Here is a 20,119-nt window from a genome sequence, read left to right on the forward strand (position 1 = left end):
ACTCACCGGCCATTTGTCTATCTTGTCTGGAGAAATGTGTATTTAAGTCCTTTGTCCCTTTTAAGATTGTATTATTTGTCTTTTTGTGGTTGTTGAGTTGCAGGACTTTTAAAAATATATACTATATGTTAACCCCTTGTCAGATATAAAAATAAGACTTTTAAGAACTGCAAAACAGGAAGGTGGGGGTGTTCTGTGATCCTTGGGGACATTGGGGGCGTCTCGTCACAAGCAAACACACTAACAACATACATTTAAAAATATGAGATAAGCACTGGAACAAAAGAGGGGCCACAGCATGGAGGTGTCTTTGTGTATCTGACCAAAAGAACCAATGTCTTAGATGGCACGGAGCTCATAGATTATTTAGTGTGACTCTTTTTATCTCAAGAGGCAGAGTGGCTTGCCTGTGATCACGTAGCTAACAAATTCAGCTCTCGAACTCACACCTCCCGACTCTTAAAGCATCTTTCTGCCCCTGGATAATTTAGTCTCTTTCTTGAGACGGGAATCTAACAAGATGGAAAATCAACTCACTTGGCCTGTCTCCTCCCTCCCCATCCCCACATCCTCCCAAAGGCCAGGGGAAAGCTCTTCTCACTACCAGCGAGTGTTAGTCACTCAGTCGTGTCCAACTCTTTGCAACCCCATGGGCTCTAGCCCAACAGGCTCCTCTGTTCGTGGGATTCTCCAGGCAAGAATACCAGAGTGGGTAGCCATTTCCTTCTCCAGGGCATCTTCCCAAGCCAAGGATCAAGCATAGCTCTCCCGCATTGCGGGCAGACTCTTTACCCACTGAGCCGCCAGGGAAGCCCTGTCAGTAGCAGAAAGAAGAAAGCTTCGAATGCAACCCAGGTAGCAAGGGGAAGCAGCAAATACTCTTAGCTTAGGGAGGTCAGAACTGTTGGGGTCAAAGTTTTCTGTAGCAGGGGCAAGGGATAGAAATAACCTGCAGGCAGTATGTTCGTCTTCAGAATGAGATCAGTCAGTAGTGCTGAGCACAATAGCAGACATTGTTGGGATTCCAAGTCCTTGGTCCGAGTGAAGCATCCTGAGGTTTTTCCCCCTAACTGCCCAGTGTGTTCACGCTTGTCTTGGCTGAGGAGTGGAGACAGCGGGCAGAGGAGAAAAGCCTGGACATCAGCGGATGCCGAAGCACATAGAGAGACTGACCATGAGGGGCCCATCGTGCAGGGTCCGCTCACTGCCACCAGAGGCTGATTTTCCCCGGCTGGGCCCCGCATCCTGCTCATCATGCTAAACGCGGTCTGGGAAGCTTGATCTTCTGGTTTTTCAAGATAAACCAAAAATCCAGCTTTTTATATAAAATCTCCTAGCTTTAAAATGTAGCTACTAAAGTAAGCAAAATTTAAGGTTCGGTGTCAGCCAAACAAAAGCTGCCTGCGGGGCTGTGAGTGGGCAGCGGTTGGCCAAATACACCAGGGCTTGATCCCTGCTGTCGGGGGCGGTCAGGCAGGAAGGACAGATTCTGGGGCAGGGAAGGGCCCCTGGGAGGTGCACGAAGTGGACTCAGGGAACTTGCAGCACCACCCAGGGGCCTGGAGAGCGTCTGCATAGGCTGTCCCACCGGTCTGAGGTCCGGAGGCCTGCGATGTGCCTCTTGGGTGCAGCGGGGGGACAGGGAGATGAGGAAGGGGCATCTCCCCTTGCCCAGCCCGCTTTTGAGTTGGAAACTATTATCTGAACCCTTTGGTGCAGCTAGCGATTCTCAGCCAGAGCTGCTATTGTACCCCTTACACACACACACACACACACACACGCACTCACCCCACACTCACCACACATACCTTAGTCACCACATCACACATATCACACCCACCACACTTACCACACACCATGAGCGTCACACACACCACTTACCACACCCACCATACTTACCACATACCATACATACCACTATCACACCCACCACACCCACCACAGACATAGCACACCATGTGCATCACACCTACCACTCCCCACACCCACCACACTCCCCACACATGACCCGCACCACTTTACCACCCCCACCATACTTACCACATACCATGCACACCACTGCCACACCCACCATACCTACCACACCCACCACACTCCACATACACCACACACCACACTCTCCATAAGCACCGCACCTTTGCTCACAGGGCTGTTTAGAGGTGGCCCAAGTCAGTTTTCACAATGCGCCCTCTTCCCACTGGCCTCCCTGAGGATACCTCATCCGTCTGGCCAGGTGGGGACCACCCCTGAGCCTCCAGGGGCACGTCTAATCCTACAACAGCCCAGGTTACTCTGCCCAGGGGTGTGACAACACACACCAGAGGACGTATTGCTGCCTTTGGTTTACCTAACATTAAGATTGTCCACAAAGCAAAGAAACAATGTTACTTTTATTTTCACTACTATTTTATTGACATATTGAATAGAAAGTCTTATTGCAAAGAAGGAATGTATGTCAGGTTAAATATAAGTGGTAGTCACTATGGCTATTAGTTAAACAAGTTCATTTTGATACATAATAGTAGGTGCTTCCAAGAAAAAATGATGACACTAAAAAAAAAAACCCACTTCAGCATAAAGATATTATTCTTTGGAAATTATAGTGTTTTAATGTAGCTGGTTAGAGACCATTTTTAAAGGGACCAAGGTCACAGGTAAGAGTCTTTGTAACTTTGCTGTGTGTTATGGCCACAGGCTATACTTCTAAAATTACCAGTAGATTAAGATGGACAGATCACCTTAATCCAGGCATTAGTTTTAACATGAATGATAAGACAGCTGAATAGCATATCCCCTTATATGGTGAATAGGACCATACACACCAAGACTACACACCATCATCTAGGACATATTCTGCCAACGATATTGAACTAGATTATAGTTGTAACTTCCAATTTACAGGAAATATAGGACACAGAGGGAAAAGCTGATTGATACCAGAAGCAAGTAACCAGACAAATCCTAAAAATGAGACATTCTTGGGGGAAACTGATCTACTCCTTTCAAGAAGTCAGTGACAAGAAAGAAATTAAAAGATTTAAAAGGCATAGCTCTATGGGTTGAATCCTACTTTAGACAAGCTAGTTCTTAATTTAGGCTGTTCTTGAGATAGGTAAACTTCAATATGAAATTAATGATGCTTCTAAGTATGATCACAGCATTTTAGAATTTTTTAATGTAAGAAAAGATTTCTTTAAGAGGCTTACTGAGAATTATATGTGCACACACAGAGGTGGACATGTTGGGAGGGGCTGAGCAAAAATACAAATTTGTCCTCATTTTAGACAAATAACCAATCCAAACTTTGTGGTTTGAGTTAATTAATCAACAAATATTAATTAAGCCATGACCACATACTCAACTCGATTAGATGCTGTTGGGGATGGAACAGAGGATATGCTATGGTTTAGCTGAGGAAATAAAATTCACAGAATAAAGCAATAGAGAACAATTATGTTCTAAGCTTTATATCAGAGGCTGAAAACACCGCATGCTCTCAGAGTCAGGAGCTCGGGGAGGGAGGGCTGTGTGACCTGTGATGACATCATGAGGAGGGAGTGTGAGCAGAGAGCTGAAGGTTGAGAACAACTGAGGGAGGCTGTCTGTGCCCTCACCTGTGTGTGCCCACGTGTGTGTCCCGCCTGCTCACATACATGAACGTGTGAGATAGAAAGTTCTACAGGTCTTCAAACATCCACTTGTTGGAATTAGCTGGAACATTTTGTTCATTTTGTCTTGCTACGCATTTGAAAGTAAAATTTCTTTGCTTTACAGTTACCTTCTGCAGCTACTTCCTTAGGATTATCACGCTATATAAATGTTTATCCTTCCCCACATTTGAGACCATCGTTGCCTCCCAGTTTAGCTGTGATGAGCCTTAAGCTTCATGCACACATAGCAATGCTTGACCTTTGCTGTGTTTGTATATGATCAGAAAGAGCCTTGCTGTGGAAAGTGTTCCGTGTGACATTTTTCATAACTTAAAACTGAATTCAAATCTAAATGCATCTTTTCAAGATCAGTACTGTTATTTACCCAGCACACTAAATGAACTAAGTCAAGTTAAATAATGAATTCAGTCCACAGTGTCCTCAATAAAATGAAGAACAGTGACTTGCCCTTTGAGTCCACCATCCCATTAGGGACTAAGGCTGGGAATTCTTGATTTTCATCACAATGTATTCCTGCAAATCTTGCCCTAAAGCAGCGATAGAGCTGATTACATTTTCCCAAAGGAACAAAATTGCAATGAGAATTTGTGTGGTTTAAAAATTGTTAAGGGTCCAGTATTTAATCTCTAAAGTATAGAATTTGGGAGCGGGAGAGGTCTTCAAAGGTCATGAGTCATAACCTCTTGCTATTAGCCAGGAAACTAAAACCCAGAGAGGCAAGTGTCTTACCTAAGCCTCACACAGCTAGGTATGGCTGATCAAGAACCCAAGATTTCTAGTGCCCTAGTTTCTTCTTTGTCATGTTGCCTCCCTTTAAAAATCCAGCAAAATATGCAGAAAAGTGGTAGATATGTGGATCATACAAGGTGCCCCAGGTTCCACGATGTATCCAGGAAGCACATAAAGATACAATTTTGTGGAATAAAATTTTGTATCTATTGAAAACAAATGCCTTGATTATGTTAAACATTATTTAAACACCCAAAATACATAAATGTGATTTGTTCTGAAATTTAGAATTGCTTTTGAGAATGATTCGAGTGGACTAAATCTAAAAACACAGTCCAGGCTATTTGAGAAACTCCTGTCATTTCTATTCACTATGGTTCTGTGCTCGGGCACTTGGCAGGAAAGGAAAGTGTGCAACTCAGGAAGGTAATTAAAGGAACCATTTTCGGGAGGTGGGATCAAGGGCACAGGGAGGGAGAGACTGGGCGTGAAGGAGAAGGGCTAGTTGGTGTGGACAGGATGGTGATGTGCCTCCAGGCAGGAACAGCAGTTTGCAGATTTCAGCAAAGATCCAGAAGCCTGAGACAGCAGGTTTGCAGAGCCCCCAAGAGAGCGCACGCGGTCCTCCTGCCACGTCTGAACACCGGTGGGTCATTAACGTCAAGACACGCCTTACTTTTCCTTGCCAGGAAATTCGCAATTCTATTCCCAACGGAATCATCTTTCTAGTCTACGTTCATGTCCACCACCCACCAGGCAGCAAAGTCAAGGTCATTCAGTCCTTCAAACAGACCCCACTCTTCTCACGGTGTGATAGTACTTTGGGTGATTTTTCAGTGCCCAGTTGCCATGGACAATTGGCCCCATCTATAGGGATTCGGATTTAGAAACGAGCTCCAGGATAAACGGCTGGCCGATGTGCTTATTTCCTTTTCTTCTTCTTTTTCGTCCTCCAAATCCCACTGATATTTCGGAAGACGTGTAAAATGAACACGAATGCCTAGGAGTACTGAAAAGATGGCTGAGGTGCTTTCATAGACTGGATTGGTGGGGATGGCTGAAAGGTATAGGACAGACGAGATCGGATTTACGGTAAAACCTGACAGCAATGGAAGTCGTGGTTCTGCGCAGGAGAATTGTGACCACCAAAGAAATTACATTTTTTCCAGCAAACCCCACAATCCTCTTAAGATTCTATATGAGGGAGACGAGTGAAGGCTGGAGGAGCTGCTGCTGTGCTTGTCCACTCACAGTAGCCTGTCCTCACTGGTGTGGTCATTCTGACACGTGAAGAACTAGAGTGGCCGCTAGGTCAGAGAATTACGGTAGTGCCTGTGATCACTTCCAGCCGCCATGAAGGGAGGGGTGTCCCAAATGTAGAGGACGAGCTGTTCTCACACCTTAGAGAAATGCTTGCTTGAACATAAGATGGTAAAGAAAAGTGACTGGGGCCAAACTTCCTGTAACGAGAAACTGCTTTTACTGTCAGGTGAATAGACAATTAAAAAACTCCAAATATTTGAGTTAAATGACCACAAAAAAGCATCAAAAATCAGCAAGCTTAACCCCTGACGAAAAATTGTTTATGTAAACAATAGAAGAAAACTTTAAAGTAACTATACTAGTATCCTTAAGATAGTCCAGAGGGTGTGACATCCAAAAGAATGATAGAATTGTTAGAGAACAAATACGTGATTTATCTACAAACAAACCAATCCCCTACCTGGATAGATGAGCTAGAGAGAAGACACCATGACGGTAAAGCAAATGAGTCAGCTACATCAAGCTGAGAAGGTAAAGAGTTTAACTGAAAAGTATGAGAGAAGAGTTAATAAGACATCTAGGAATACCAAGATCCTTCTGTTGAAATTTCAAAAAGAAAGGGGAGGGAAAATGGGAGAAAGGAAATAATAAAAGAAGGGAGATAAGAACATTTGTATGAGTTGAAAAAAGACATTACTCATCGAGTGCCAAGACAAGGAGACAGAGAGAGAGCAAGTCCTGTCCTTAGACACATACAGCAAACAGGAGATATTTCTAAAGTCCAAAGATCAAGAGAAAAGCCTAAGAGTCTCAGGAAGGAAAAAACAGGAGTCTATGGCAATAAGAATAAGAATCATCTGTCACCGTGGTTCTCATTTATAACATGGGATTTTGCAGAATAATGTCTTCAAAGTTCTGAGGGAAAATGACTGTAAACTCAGAATTCCACACCCAGTCAACCTAATCTGTGAGGGCAGAATAAATGACAATTTCAGAAATGCAGGGATTCAGAAAGGCTAATACACTCAAAACTTCCTGCAAAAGTGGCTTGGAGATGGAGTCCTCTGAAACAAAATGCATCAGGAAAAACAGGATTAGAAAAGTGAGAAAATTTAAGATTAAAAAAAAAACACAAGGTGAACCAAGAAATGAAAAATACAATTAATTGTTTATCATGGGGTTGGGCTTGCCTCATAGCTCAGTTGGTAAAGAATCTGCCTGCAATGCAGGAGACCTGGGTTCGATCCCTGGGTGGGGAAGATCCCCTGGAGAGGGAAATGGCAGCCCACTCCAGTATTCTTGCCTAGAGAATCCCATGGACAGAGGAGCTTGGCGGGCTGCAGTCAATGGGGTTACAAGAGTAGGACATGACTTAGCGACTGAACCATGACCGATGGGGTTGTGGATAAAATGTGTTGTCAAGACATTATTCAGAAGAAAGAGACACATAACATAGAAAATGAATAATGAGCTAAATTCTGGCTGATTTAGAGGGAACATAAAAGGTGATAAGGAAAGGGGGGAGGTGAAAGTGATTTAGTATCTAGTTTTGTTTAGAGTGCAGTGGACAGGTGTTAAAATTCTCAACACCGGTGGAAAAAAAAGGTTCAAATATGTTTATTAATAGATTACTAGAAAAGGGTGCATACCTTTCAATCATTAGAGAAGAAGAAGGAACAGAAATTCAATCAAGGCTGAAAAGGAGCAAAAAAAAGAACAAGAAACATACAGAAAACACAAACAAAATGGCATAAATAAGGTTCAACATTTTAGTGGTAAGAATTGGCGTGAAAAGGTTAAATAATTAAATTGGATTTTTTAAGTGCCAGCTGCAAAGAGTTTATAAGAAACATGCCCCGCACAAAATAATCCAGAGAGGGATTTGGATTTAGAACTGGGAAAGGAGAACAGCTATTTCAAGCTAAAATCCAGGATTTGGCATCTGTGAGAGGAAAGTCTGTGAGCCTCTCCCATGAGTCTCAGAGACAGGGTGGGGTGGGGGGATCAGTGCTCTCAGAGGGCAGGACCGGGCAAAAGGAATGGAAAGGGGCTTGGATGGTTTTTTTTTTTTTTATTTGACACCAAAGCAAAGGCAGTAAGACACAATGAACAAGTGGGACTGCACAGCAAAGGGAACCATCAGCATGAAAAGGAAACCTATAGAAGGGGAGAAAACGTTTGCAAAATATACATTCAGGAAGGGGTTTGTATTCAAAATATGCAAGGAACATCTCAATAGCAAAATCCCAAATAACCCAGTTTAAAAATGGGTCAAGGATCCGAATAGACATGTTTACGAAGACTACAATCCTATGGCCAGCAGGTAGATGAAAGGTGCTCAGCATCAGGGAAATGCAAATCAAAACCACAGCGAGGGGACTTCCCTGGTGGTTCATTGGTTAAGAATCCACCTTGCAATGCAGGGGAGGTGGGTTTGATCCCTGATCAGAGAACAAAGATTCCACCTGCCGCAAGCAACCACCAAGCCTGTCCACCACAACTAGAGAGTCCGTGAGCTGCAATGAAAGACCTCACATGAGGCAATGACGACCCTGCATGCCCCAACAAAGACCCGACACAGCCAAATAAATATTAAAAAAAAAAAAAAAAACACCTTGAGGGATCACCTCGAGCTTATTAGGATGGTTGTCATAAGGAAGACGAGAGATAAATGTTGAGACAGGAGAATCCTTGGGCACTCTTGGTGGGAATGTAAATTGGTGCAGCTTCTATGGAAAACAGTATGGAGGCTCCTCAAGAAATGAGGAACTGTACATTCCAGCAGCCCCACTCCTGGAGACGAAATAACTCTCTCGAAGTGATATCTGTACCCTCATGCTCATTGCAACATTATTTACAACACCGAAGACATGGAACAACTTAAGTGTCTGTCTGTCCACAGATTAATGGATAAAGCCAACGTGATATATATGCAATGGAATATAATTCAGCCATAAAAAGAAGGAAATCCTGTCATTTGCAACAATATAGATGAACCCAGAGGACATGATGCTTTGAAATAAGGCAGACAGGGAAAGACAACACTGCATGATCTCACTCCTCTGTGGAATCTAGGAAAAAATAAACTTGAACTCTTGGAAACAGAGAGAAGAGAAGTGGTTGCCAGGGGCTGGGCAGTGGGGAAATGGGGGGAGGTTGGTTAAAGGGTACACCCTTTGGGTTATAAGAGGAATAAGGTCAGAGGATCTAGTGTAAAGCACGGTGACCACCGTTGATAACACCTCTTTGTATAACTGAAATTTGCTAAGAGAGTAGAACTGAAGTGTTCTCAGAGGAAGACGTGGCAGAGAGGGGAGAGAGAGGACAAAAACTGGGTGAGCAGCCTGGAGGATGCTGCTCAAATGGATTAGATTAGATGAGGGGACATAAAACCACCATTATCAGAGCACGTTCAGAATTTCAGTTTTCTAGGAAAAGAGAAGGGGTATAATGACTGCCCTCCTGGTAGCAGATGACACTGTTTCTACTGCAAGTTATTTTGCTGTGGCCTTACAGCACGTCCCAATCCACAGTAGCCTCTGGTGTGATCACCTGAAAACCTTTGTGAGTCTATGAAGGAGCCACGAGGAATCTGGCTTAGCAGTGGACATATTCGAGCCAGACCATGTGGAGCAAATGCTAGCTTTGGGGGGACTTGAGTCACCAGTCTTCCTGGAATCTTAGTAATGACAGGTGTGCCATACCCAGGGGTGCCCTGGTACCAGTGTGATGCCCCAAACGGCTCACCCGCAGGGCAGGTGCATGGCTACAGAAGAATGATGCCAGTGCCAGCTGGCAGCCAGGCAAAACCACCAAGGACACCAGCCAATGCTGGAGTCTTCCCTTTCCTGGAGTTCTAGGTGAAACACAGCAACTGCCCTGGTGTGTGCAGGCTCATGATCTCAGGCCCAGACTCACAACTACTCCCTGAATGTCTGCGGAAGCCAAAGCCGGGCTCTGGGGAGGGTCTGCTTAATTGACACCCAACTCACTGTCATGGTAACCGAGGTTCAGCCTCGCTGAGGACGACACAAGACACTGTCCACCCTCGGGGCCTCCTGACGAGCACGTGCGTTTGCATGCTGTATACACATGGGGGGCTGGATGTCAGCTCTACGGTGTGACTCTGTCTTTAGGGGCGTGTGTTAGATTGCTCTGGAGACCTGCTCCTAATGGTAACTGTGTAGCCACATCTTCAAAGCAGGGGTGAAAATCAGGACCGAGCCGGTGATGGCTGCGATCAGAAAGAGCCACAGGAAGATCCGGTCGAGAACTTGAGCCGCGAACTTCCAGTCTTGCACCACCTGCCGAAGAGAAAGAGACACCTTCCATTCAGGATGCTGCGTGGCTGTTCTGAGTTCAGGGACTTCAAAAGAATCCTATTCGGATCACAGCCCTGCAGTTTTCCAAATGCACATGGCACCTCCCCCGAGACATTGGCTTCCTGGGACCTCAGGGTTGGTGCCCAAGAAAAGTGCGCATAACTCAAGTTCAGGGGAACGCTTTCATCAACATCAAGGACGTAAAATAGAAACAGAATCACCGATGCAGTTGTAAATGGTACTGACTAAAATGGAAAAAGCCTGATTTTTACCCAAATAAAAAGCCAGCATCTCCTACTGAGATGCTTCCTGATATGACATAGGAAATACAGCACAAATTTATAAATTAAGGATTTTGGGGGTCACTTATTTCAATGACCTCTTTTCCCCCACTCCACAGTTGGGTAGGGCTATGGGGGCACTCCTGGAGGAGATGACAGGAAGTGGTGAGGAAGAGAGGAGACCCAGTCCCTCTGGAGGAAGGGAGGTTGGGAGACTGGTCTGCAGCCTGTGAGGGCCAGGTCAGACCAGGACATGCTGTGGGCTGGGGGAGTCTCAGAGACCAGGCCAGAGGTCTTTCAAGAGAAAATAAAGGTCCCATTTCTACTACCTGGGGATTTGGTAAAGACAGTACTAAGCAGGATACCTGCTGTTCTAGAAGGAACACAGATGCTGATGTACAACTTGAAAACATTGTGCACATAGAGGTTTAGAATTAAAACCTTAGGGAAAACCATGAAGAAGATGAAAATGTTAAGTGTCAAATATCATATATTAACACATATGTATGGAATCTAGAAGGATGGTACTGAGAACCTATTTGCAGGGCAACAATGGAGACGCAGACATAGAGAACAGACTTGTGGACACAGAGTGGGGAAGGAGAGGGTGGGATGAGTTGAGAGAGTAGCATTGAAACATATACACTACCATGTGTATAATTAGACAGCCAGTGGAAATTTACCGTATGATGCAGGAGCTAAAATCTGGAGCTCTGTGATAACATAGAGGGGTGGGATGGGGTGGGAGGTGGGAGGGAGGTTTAAGAGGGAGGGGACTCACGCATACCTGATTCCTGTTGATGTATGGCAGAAACCAGCACAATATTGTAAAGCAATTATCCTCCAATTAAAAATAAACACATTTAATTTTAAAAAGTGTTAACCTTAAGTGGGGGATTATTAGTGATGTGAATCATCTTAAATATTTCATATTTTTTAAATTCCTTATGCCAACGATGCGTTATTTTTATAATTTTTTAAAAGCTACTTTTTATTTTAAAAATATTTTAGTTTTGATGTGGCCCATTTTTAAGGTCTTTATCGAGTTTGTTACAACATTGCTTCTGTTTTTATTTATTTATTTTGGCCACAAGGCATGTGGGATCTTAGCTGTCTAACCAGGGATCAAACCCACACCCCTTGTTTGGAAATCTTAACCACTGGATCACCAGGGAAGTCTATAAAAAGCTATTTAAATCTTCGTGTTTGAATTTCTAAAAGATGTAAATAAAGAAATAAAAAACCTTAAGAATAGCTGAAATGCTTGTTCCATAGCAGCAGTTTTTCCCCAGTGCTTTAAATAATTTTTTTCAGTGGACTTAAAAAAAGACAAATTGTTAAGAGAGAGGAGGCACTAGGCGGTGCCCATTTAAAATGCAGAGGATGTTTCTTGAAAAACCTATTCTTTCATAAGTTGTTTATGGCATTAGGCTGTTGGCACTAATTTTCACTGATTTAAGAGTAAAAGAATGGAACTATATAAACTGGTATAAATATTAACTCTTTTTAAGCAACAGAATAAAGTTTGTGCTGAGTATTTATATGTCAAATAATATTTGCTTTCTGCAGAGGAAGGACTATTTAGAGGAGAAGGGGATGGAGAGAAGAAAGATGAGGATTAACGTTTATTGTCTGCACATTATGAGACAATGTGTACTGAGCACACAATACATATTTTGTACTTGATGTTAGAAATTCCTCCCTTCAAGGGAGAGTTCAGAAAACAAGTTCAGATTAAGTAGCTTTTCTCAAGTCATGTGGAACATGGGTAGCATCTGCAAGCAGGTGTTTTGAGGCTGAAATCCATATCCTTGCCACATCTTAAAAACTAAATCTGGGAATTAAATATCTGTTGTTACATCATGTTTTTGTATTAATATAAAGATTGAATCTGTTTTCTGATTCCCAAATATTCTGAATAGAGATATCTATCATCCCATAAAAAATGAGAGATAAAAGCCTAGAAACCTGGACAAACAACTTCAATGTAGAATTGAATTATTTAAATAGAATCACATCTAATTAGAAGGAGTTGTGCTTAATCTAGAGTTGCTTCTCTTTTGCTCACTCTGTTTTTGTGAAGGTCTCCCTGAAAATTCACACTAAAGTCCCTATTCTGTGTCAGGGCTTGTTTGAAGTTATACATATGTCAAGCAGATAGCTGATAAGGTCACGTTTGAAATAGGGACCCCATCTGTTGTAAACAGACATTAAAAATCTCAGTCCACACTCCCAATTGTTCCCTCACCTGGCTGATGAAATGCTCCTTCTTCACGTGGCTGGAAATGTATCTGATGGAATCGGCTGCCTTTTCCAGGAAAGCAACCAGAACTTTTTCTCCATCATTCATCTGCTTTTGTTTCTTTCTTTGGAGGACTTGACCTCTCACGGAGGGTTTCCTCTCCTCTTTACCTGGGAGAGAGTAGCGATCCACGTGGTCCTTCATGCAGAGTAATTTAGGAAGCGTTTGCAGAAAGAGCCGCTTAACCCAGGGGGCCATGGGGTGGTAGGTTGAGGAAGATCTGTGGTGGACGTTGATGACAAACACGGTGACGATGATGGACAGGGTGACGAAGACCATGATGAACAGGAGGTACTCCCCGATGAGCGGGATGACCTTGGAGGAAGACGGGATGATCTCCTCTATCACCAGGAGGAAGACCGTCAGGGACACGAGGACAGAGGTGGATAAGGAGAGCTTCTCGCCTTCGTCGGAAGGCAAGTAGAAGACCAGGACGGTCAGGAAGGACAGCCCCAGGCAGGGGATGATGAGGAAGAGCGTGTAGAACAGGGGCAGGCGGCGCAGCACGAAGGAGTAGCTAATGAACGGGTACCGGTAGGCACCGTGCCTCCGGCCCCCGGCCGTGCCCTTGGCGTCCAGGATCTCCCATTCTCCGTTGTCGAAGAAGTCCTTCCGGTCCACGTTCGCGTCTGTGAGGACGAGGTCCACCATGGTCCCGTCGTAAGTCCAGGATCCGAACTTCATGGAGCAGTTCTGCCGGTCGAACGGGAAGAAGGTGACGTCCATGGTGCAGGAGCTCTTGTAGCTGGCGGGAGGCGTCCACACCACGGTCCCGTCCGATCTGACGACAGCCTTGGTCATGAGGGAGCCTTCGAACCGCCCGTCCGCGCTGTGGAAAGACGGTTCACGCGACGGTGAGTCTAACACAGATTAGCAGCCCTCCTTTCCTCCACCACCACCGCCGTCCTATTTGTGTTTTATTCCTTTCCTATCGCAGCATCAAACAAGATTTCCAAAAGGAACGATTCTCTCATCAAGGCTGTACCTTTCTCTTAATTATTTTGGCACAATCAGGTTTTTCTATTTCCATTCCTCATCGGACTAGCGGATTTTTCTTCTGTGTTACTTACTTTTCAAAGAGAACTATGTCAGGAAGCCAGAGAGATTCTGACGGAACTTTAATTGAATGAATCCCACCGTATTCATCCGGATTCCAGCGTAACTTGTGGTCTGTCCATTCCTGTGTGGAAATTAATATGTTAATAAAATTATTTCAGAATAATTTTATTCTGAAAAATCAGTTCAAGTTTGGAATCTTCAAGTTTATGTTAATTTATGAATCGAATGTTTTATTTTAAAAGAGAAATTTATCTGCTTTCTGCCTGTGGCCCTGGTCTGTGACTCAGGGCAGTTGAAGGTATAGCCCGAGCCAGCCTGGTGTTTGATGGTCTAGACGCTCACACCTGTCCAGCCTGGGAATTCCAAAATGGCCATGACTACCTCACAAATGATAGAGGCTCAGCCACAAACCTCACTGATTTGTGACCTATTTGTTTTTAGCCTATTTTCTCTGAAGAAACAAAAGACAAGCAAAGACAGCTCTAACTCAGTTTATTCTTGGAGAGTTGGTCCATCCAGTGATATTGTTATCTCAGGAAAATGGATATAAAGGATCTTGAATATCAGTCAAGAGTCTTGGACAAAGATCCACACAGCATGCTAATATGAAATATCCAGTATCTGCTGACTACTCTTAAGGACATTATAAGTTTTATCCAATGGAAAACTATTTTCCAAGAATTTCCTTTTACATTCTAATCTGTTCTTATTCTGTGAAGCACCAAATCCAGTTTTAAATTGTATTGCTAAATGTTGTTAGCTTGCATATTTTTCCTCGTAATGGAATGAAATCATTTAGCGTGGTTTACAGGGGCTGATGGATCCAGATTAACAAAACCATTAATTGATTGGATTATGAAGGTCAAAAGGATGATGTGTGGATGACCCAACTGCGGTAGAAGTGGACTTAAAAAGATTTGGAATCTGGAATCTTATGAAATCTGACCTGAAAGTGAATTATCCCACCATCTGTCATGTGGACAGTTGAGGAATAATGCAGGATAATATTAAATGACATTTCAGAAAGTCAGGAGGGTGTACCCAGTATGAGGCTCCCTGGAGCCCAGTGATGCCAACTTTGTCATTAAAAAATCAGGAGTCAGCAGATGGATGATTCACTAGATGGTACAATATTGAAATACGCATGATGCCTGGAAAAGGTTGGAATGATACACTCCAGATGAGACACTGTCTCTCTTAGACAATATTTGTGAGGCTTGATCCTTGAAAACCAAATTTAAAAAGATAGGGACTTTAGAAAGCTACACTCTAAAGGATTAAAAAAACTGCATGACTACTTACAGAAAACCATGCATATGAAGACGGACAGTTTAAGAGCTCAGACTAATAAAGCATTTGCCATGCTTACTCAGTACTCACAAGCTTCTCTCTTCCTTCCTCTTCCTCTGCCCACTTTGAAAAGGAAATACAATTTCCTTCCTACGAATAATTTGTCTCCTGCTGAGGAGACTTGGCAACCCACTCCAGTGTTCTTGCCTGGAGAATTCCATAGACAGAGGAGCCTGGCGGGCTGCAGTCCATGGGGTCTCAAAGAGTCGAACACGACTGAGCGACTAACACGAGGAGACTTCTACCATCAGCAGCAAGTCTGAATCTCAGAAACGTTGAAGGGAACCCAGAGCAGCATTTTTGGTTTGTTTTCACTTTTACGTTTAAAACATTTACATACAGTAAAATTCACTCTTTTGTGTCTGGTTCTACAGTCAAACAGTTGGATAATCACGGTCAGCATCTAGATACCGGAACAGCTCCACCGCCCCCAGGTTTTCCTTAGGCTGTGCTTTGTAATCGACCCTGCCACCCACCCCGTCGTCCCTGGCAACCACCGCTCTGTTTTCTGACCCTGGAATGTTGCCTTTCCCAGAATGCCAGAGAGTGGGATCACAGTCGATGGCCTTTCCATCCTGACTTCTTTTACCTATTGAAATATGTTTTGGATTCTAGGTAGGTTGTTCATTTTTTATTAATGAGAAGTATTCCATTGTAGGGATACACCACAATTTTTTTTATCCATCCACCACGTAAAATATTTGGATTCGTTCCAATTCTTAATGGTTATAAATAAAGTGACTATAAAAATTTTGTAGTTTTGGGGGTGAACACATTTTCTTTTCTCTTGGGTAAATACCTAGGAGTGGACGGCAGGGTCAGAGGGTGAGCGTATGTTTCACTTTATATGACACCAGAGTGGCTGGATCATCTTCTTTTCCCACTAGCAGTGCATGAGCATTCCAGCTGTCTGGCATCATCTCCAGTACTGGGTGCAGTCGCACTGAAATGTTTATATTATAATGGTTGTAAAGGAGTGTCTCATTATGGCTTTTGCTATACATTTTCCTAATGACTAAATGACCCTGAGCTTTTCTTCACTGATTTGTCATCCGTACATTTTCTTTGGGGAAGTGGTTGTTAAGTCCTTTGCGTGTTCTTTAATCGGGTTGTTTGTTTTCTAATGACTGAGGTTTTAGTTCTTTATATATAGGAAAAGTATATTTTTACATATATAATAGACCTCAAGCAGGGAACAACAGTGGAAACAGTGACAGATTTTATTTTCTTGGGCTCCAAAATCACTGTGGATGGTGATTGCAGCCATGAAATTAAGTCACTTGCTCCTTGGAAAGAAAGCTATGACCAACCTAGACAGCATATTAATAAGCAGAGACATCACTTTGCTGACAAAGCTCCATACAGCTATGGTTTTTTTGGTGGTCATGTATGGATGTGAGAGCTGGACCATAAAGAAGATTGAGCGCCAAAAAATTGATGCTTTCGAATTGTGGTGCCGGAGAAGACGCCTGAGAGTCCCTTGGACTGCAAGGAGATCAAACCAGCCAAACCTAAAGGAAGTCAACGCTGAATATTCATTGGAAGGACTGAAGATGAAGCCGAAGCTCCAATATTTTGGCCACCTGATGTCAAGAGCCGACTCACTGGAAAAGACCCTGAGGCTGGGAAAGACTGAAGGCAAAAGGAGAAGGGGACGACAGAGGATGAGATGGTTGGATGGTATCACCAACTCAATGGACATGAGTTTGAGCGAATCCCGGGAGATGGTGAAGGACAGGGAAGCCTGCTGTGCTGCAGTCTATGGGGTCACAAGGCATCGGACACGACTTCATGACTGACCAGCAACAGCAAAGGGAGCAAGCTGCAGATGCCCAGGCGATGAGCCCTGGGGACAGACACATGTTTGGGCAGACCGACTGGAACTGGTCTCTTACACTCTGGCTCCGTCTTTAATATCAGTGTTAAGTGAGCACAGCATTAGTGAGTCCAAACCCACAGTATCTCCTCTTGGAACCTAAAGATCTCCAAATCAACCACTTGCTTCTGGAATTCAGTCTTTTTTCTTCGACAGGAACTGGTCACCTTTATTGAAGCCTGGCTCTGCAGCCAAGGAAGACGGTGGGGAGCTCAGATTCCGGGGGCAAATCTCCACAAACACACAGCAGCTGTGCAGACTGTGCTCAGGGAAATGGGCCAAGCCTCAGGGGAGAGACGGTTCTGTTGGAAAGATTTGTCTTGCTCATCGCACCTCCAGCAGCAGGATGGACAGCTGTGGCCTGAAGGAGTCCAGAGGCCATGCTTCAGGAAGCTTGAGATTTGGGGGAAATTAATCCATCTCACAAATATGCGAGGCTTATACCAGCTCTGAGCAGGGCCACCTTGTCCTCCTAGCCTGGGGCTGCCTCAGACCAGAACCCGTGATAGAAGAACAATTCAGCCCTCTTCCTGCCCCCCCAGACGGACTCATACTCCTTTCTGTGGGAACTCCTGGTGGGGAGCGTCTGTGCCAGTCATTCAGTTGTGTCTGCCTCTTCGCGACCCCATGAACTGGGGCCCCGCCAGGCTCCTCTGTCCATGGGATTTTCCAGGCAAGATTTCTGGAGTGGGTTGCCATTCCCTTCTCCAGGGATCCCAATCCAGGGATCAAACTCAGGTCTCCCACACTGCAGGGAGACTCTTTACCATCTGAACCACCAGGGAAGATTCTAGAACCCATGAACTAACAGGCAAACCATCACCCTGTGCTCACTGCCACGAAGGGGGTGGTTTTGGTGAAAAGATGGGAGACAGTGAGTGGACAGGGAAGGAGGATCTGATTGGATGACACTGTAGCTGAGACAGAGGGCAGGAAGAGGCAGTGGGTACCATGCAGGAGGGAGCAGGGCTACTGAGGATGCTGTTTCAGGATGAAGAGCAGATGTGAGTGGGTAGATGAATGAGGGGCACGTCTGAATCCTTGAGAGGGATGTAAAGACAGCTCCAGTGGATTCAGGGTGCGTTCTTGACCAGTAAAGAACAGGGGGCAGGTGGGACTCGTGGTCAGTGGGACTTTCTTGGAGGTACCCGAGAGAGAGAGAGAATGCATTGAACATCGAATTAGAGTTCCACCCCTGGACCATCCTTCACTGGCTGTGATCCTTTGCGGGGCTGGAGAGACATTCCTTACAACCTCAGTGTCCTTCTGAGGTCAGACCTGGGGAATTAGAGATGCTGTCCGTGCCAACATGCCCATCAAAGGGGCTCACGGAATTTCCAGCAGGATGTGGTCCACCACGATGCCGGCTGAGCCCCACACCACAGCATCACAGCTTGTGTTCAAGTCAGCTGAATCAGGGTGAGGATTCAGAGCCCAAATCCTCTGTCCTGCTCTCTATGGGCTGTGAGGCTTTCTGGTCACTTCCCTCCTCCCTCTGAAACCCTGGGGTTGGAGATTAACCCCCTGTCTCTGCCTTTCTAAAGCAGGAGAGTAGACATAGTATCCAGTGTTCACACAGCATGTCCCGGCCAAGATTCTCAAAGCTCTGTACAAACATCAGATCCACTTTGCAGCAGTCCTGGGCTTGAGAGCTGCTTATTATTATAGGAACGGGGAGCACAGGGTAGGTCAGGGCCAAATACCAAAGTTAATCTCGGACTGAGAAAAAAAATAGAAAAATACTCCCAGTCTAGCTTTCTTAATTCCAAAAAGTGCAACTTCAAATCCATATCATATGTATTCCCTTAAAATTTTCTTTTCTTACATATATTACCTGAAATATCATTCATAAATGTCAAGCTACAGAACAATCCAGAGCCAAATTTCATTTAAACCTAAATCATAAGGCTTAAAAAAAACTGTCATGACTTTTTAAAATAATAAATGAAGTTGTCTAATGATTCTTAATAATTAGAAAAATTACTATTATTATAAAAATTAATGATTATTAATCCCAAGACCAAAAGATAGTAAGAAACAAATATTCCCTGCTGGTGCCTTGATCAGCAACCTCTGGGACACCCCTGGGATTTTCAGTTACCTCAAAGTAAGGTGTGAGATTCTTAAAACTAAATTAATGTCGGAAATTCCCTGCAGAGCCAGTGGTTGGGACTCAGCACTTTCACTGCCATGGACCTGGGTTCGATCCCAGTTTGGGGAACGAAGATTCCTCAAGCCATGTGGTGTGGCCAAAAAAAGAAAAAAAAGCTAAATTAATGAAATTAATGTTGATTCATTTAATCTTAAAGATGGCAACATGGCATATTATATGTCTCATTTTCCCATTATATCTGAATTGTCAAGGCCAAGAAATGGGATTTGTCATTAAAGATGAGAAAGTCTATAAAGATGACACCAGGAAATGACATTTATTGAGTTCCCACTGCCTGCCAGACCTCAGAGGAGTCACATGCACACACATGATGCCATTTAACCACCCAGCAACACTACAGCTGGTATTGCCTCTGCTTCATAGATGAAGAGACCGAGGGTCAGAGAGGAAGTGACCTGCCAAGTTTATACAGCAAGACTCTGGATCCCTGACTCACTTGATTCTCACTCAGGGTCCACATGAATCAGAAGACCATATGGCAGGGCCTTCTCTGCTAAGGTCAGAGTGAGGCTATGGAAAAGGAAGGAGATAAGATGGTGACAGAGGTTTAAGGTAAATCCCTAGAAGTATAGGGGCGGTTGCAGGTTGTGGAAGATAACTAGGCTTTGGGGAGGTGGCCCAGACCTTACAGCAAGGCCAGCCTTTCCTTAGGTTTTTCTTTTTTTTAAAAAAAATGCCAGCTTCTTGGTTTTCTCCTCCAAAACCAGCTGCAGGGATCCATCCAATGAGGCCTTCATGTATCTGAAGTTACTGTGATCTAAAACAGGAATTCAGGGACTTCCCTGGTGGTGCAGTGGCTAGGACTCTGTGCTCTCAATGCAGGGGGCCCAGGCTCAATTTCAAGACAGGGAACTAGATCCCTCATGCCACAACTGAGACCTGGCATAAGCCAAATAAATAGGAGAAGGGGACAACAGAGGATGAGATGGTTGGATGGCATCATCAACTCAATGGACATGAGTTTGGGTGGGCTCCGGAAGTTGGTGTTGGACAGGGAGGCCTGGTGTGCTGCAGCTCATGGGGTCGCAAAGAGTCGGACACAACTGAACTGAACTGAACTAATAAAATAAACAGGAAATCAGCTGCTGGAGAA

General features: G+C 44.3%; 1 protein-coding gene across 4 annotated transcripts; it reads right to left on the reverse strand.

The window, feature by feature from the left end:
* Positions 1–2,388: 2,388 nt before the first annotated feature.
* CHRNB3 (cholinergic receptor nicotinic beta 3 subunit) lies at positions 2,389–15,481 on the reverse strand. 4 transcript variants are annotated; one of them, XR_014061321.1, is made up of 5 exons: positions 15,125–15,480; positions 13,639–13,748; positions 12,515–13,397; positions 9,656–9,967; positions 2,389–5,860 (listed from the first exon to the last, which is right to left on the reverse strand). XR_014061321.1 is itself a non-coding variant. In XM_081517508.1 (4 exons), the coding sequence occupies exons 1-4, from the start codon at positions 15,167–15,169 to the stop codon at positions 9,833–9,835; spliced, it is 1,173 nt and encodes a 390-aa protein (XP_081373634.1). In that variant the 5' UTR covers positions 15,170–15,481; the 3' UTR covers positions 9,718–9,832. The 4 variants fall into 4 exon arrangements, 1 of the variants encoding a protein (XP_081373634.1); XR_014061322.1 differs by having other exon boundaries at positions 15,008–15,480; XR_014061320.1 differs by having other exon boundaries at positions 9,411–9,967; positions 15,318–15,472.
* Between the last annotated feature and the right edge of the window lie 4,638 nt (positions 15,482–20,119).

The sequence above is a fragment of the Giraffa tippelskirchi genome, chromosome 8 (genome assembly GCF_054371585.1).
Source record: "Giraffa tippelskirchi isolate mGirTip1 chromosome 8, T2T-mGirTip1v1.2.pri, whole genome shotgun sequence".
Classification (NCBI taxonomy): domain Eukaryota; kingdom Metazoa; phylum Chordata; class Mammalia; order Artiodactyla; family Giraffidae; genus Giraffa; species Giraffa tippelskirchi.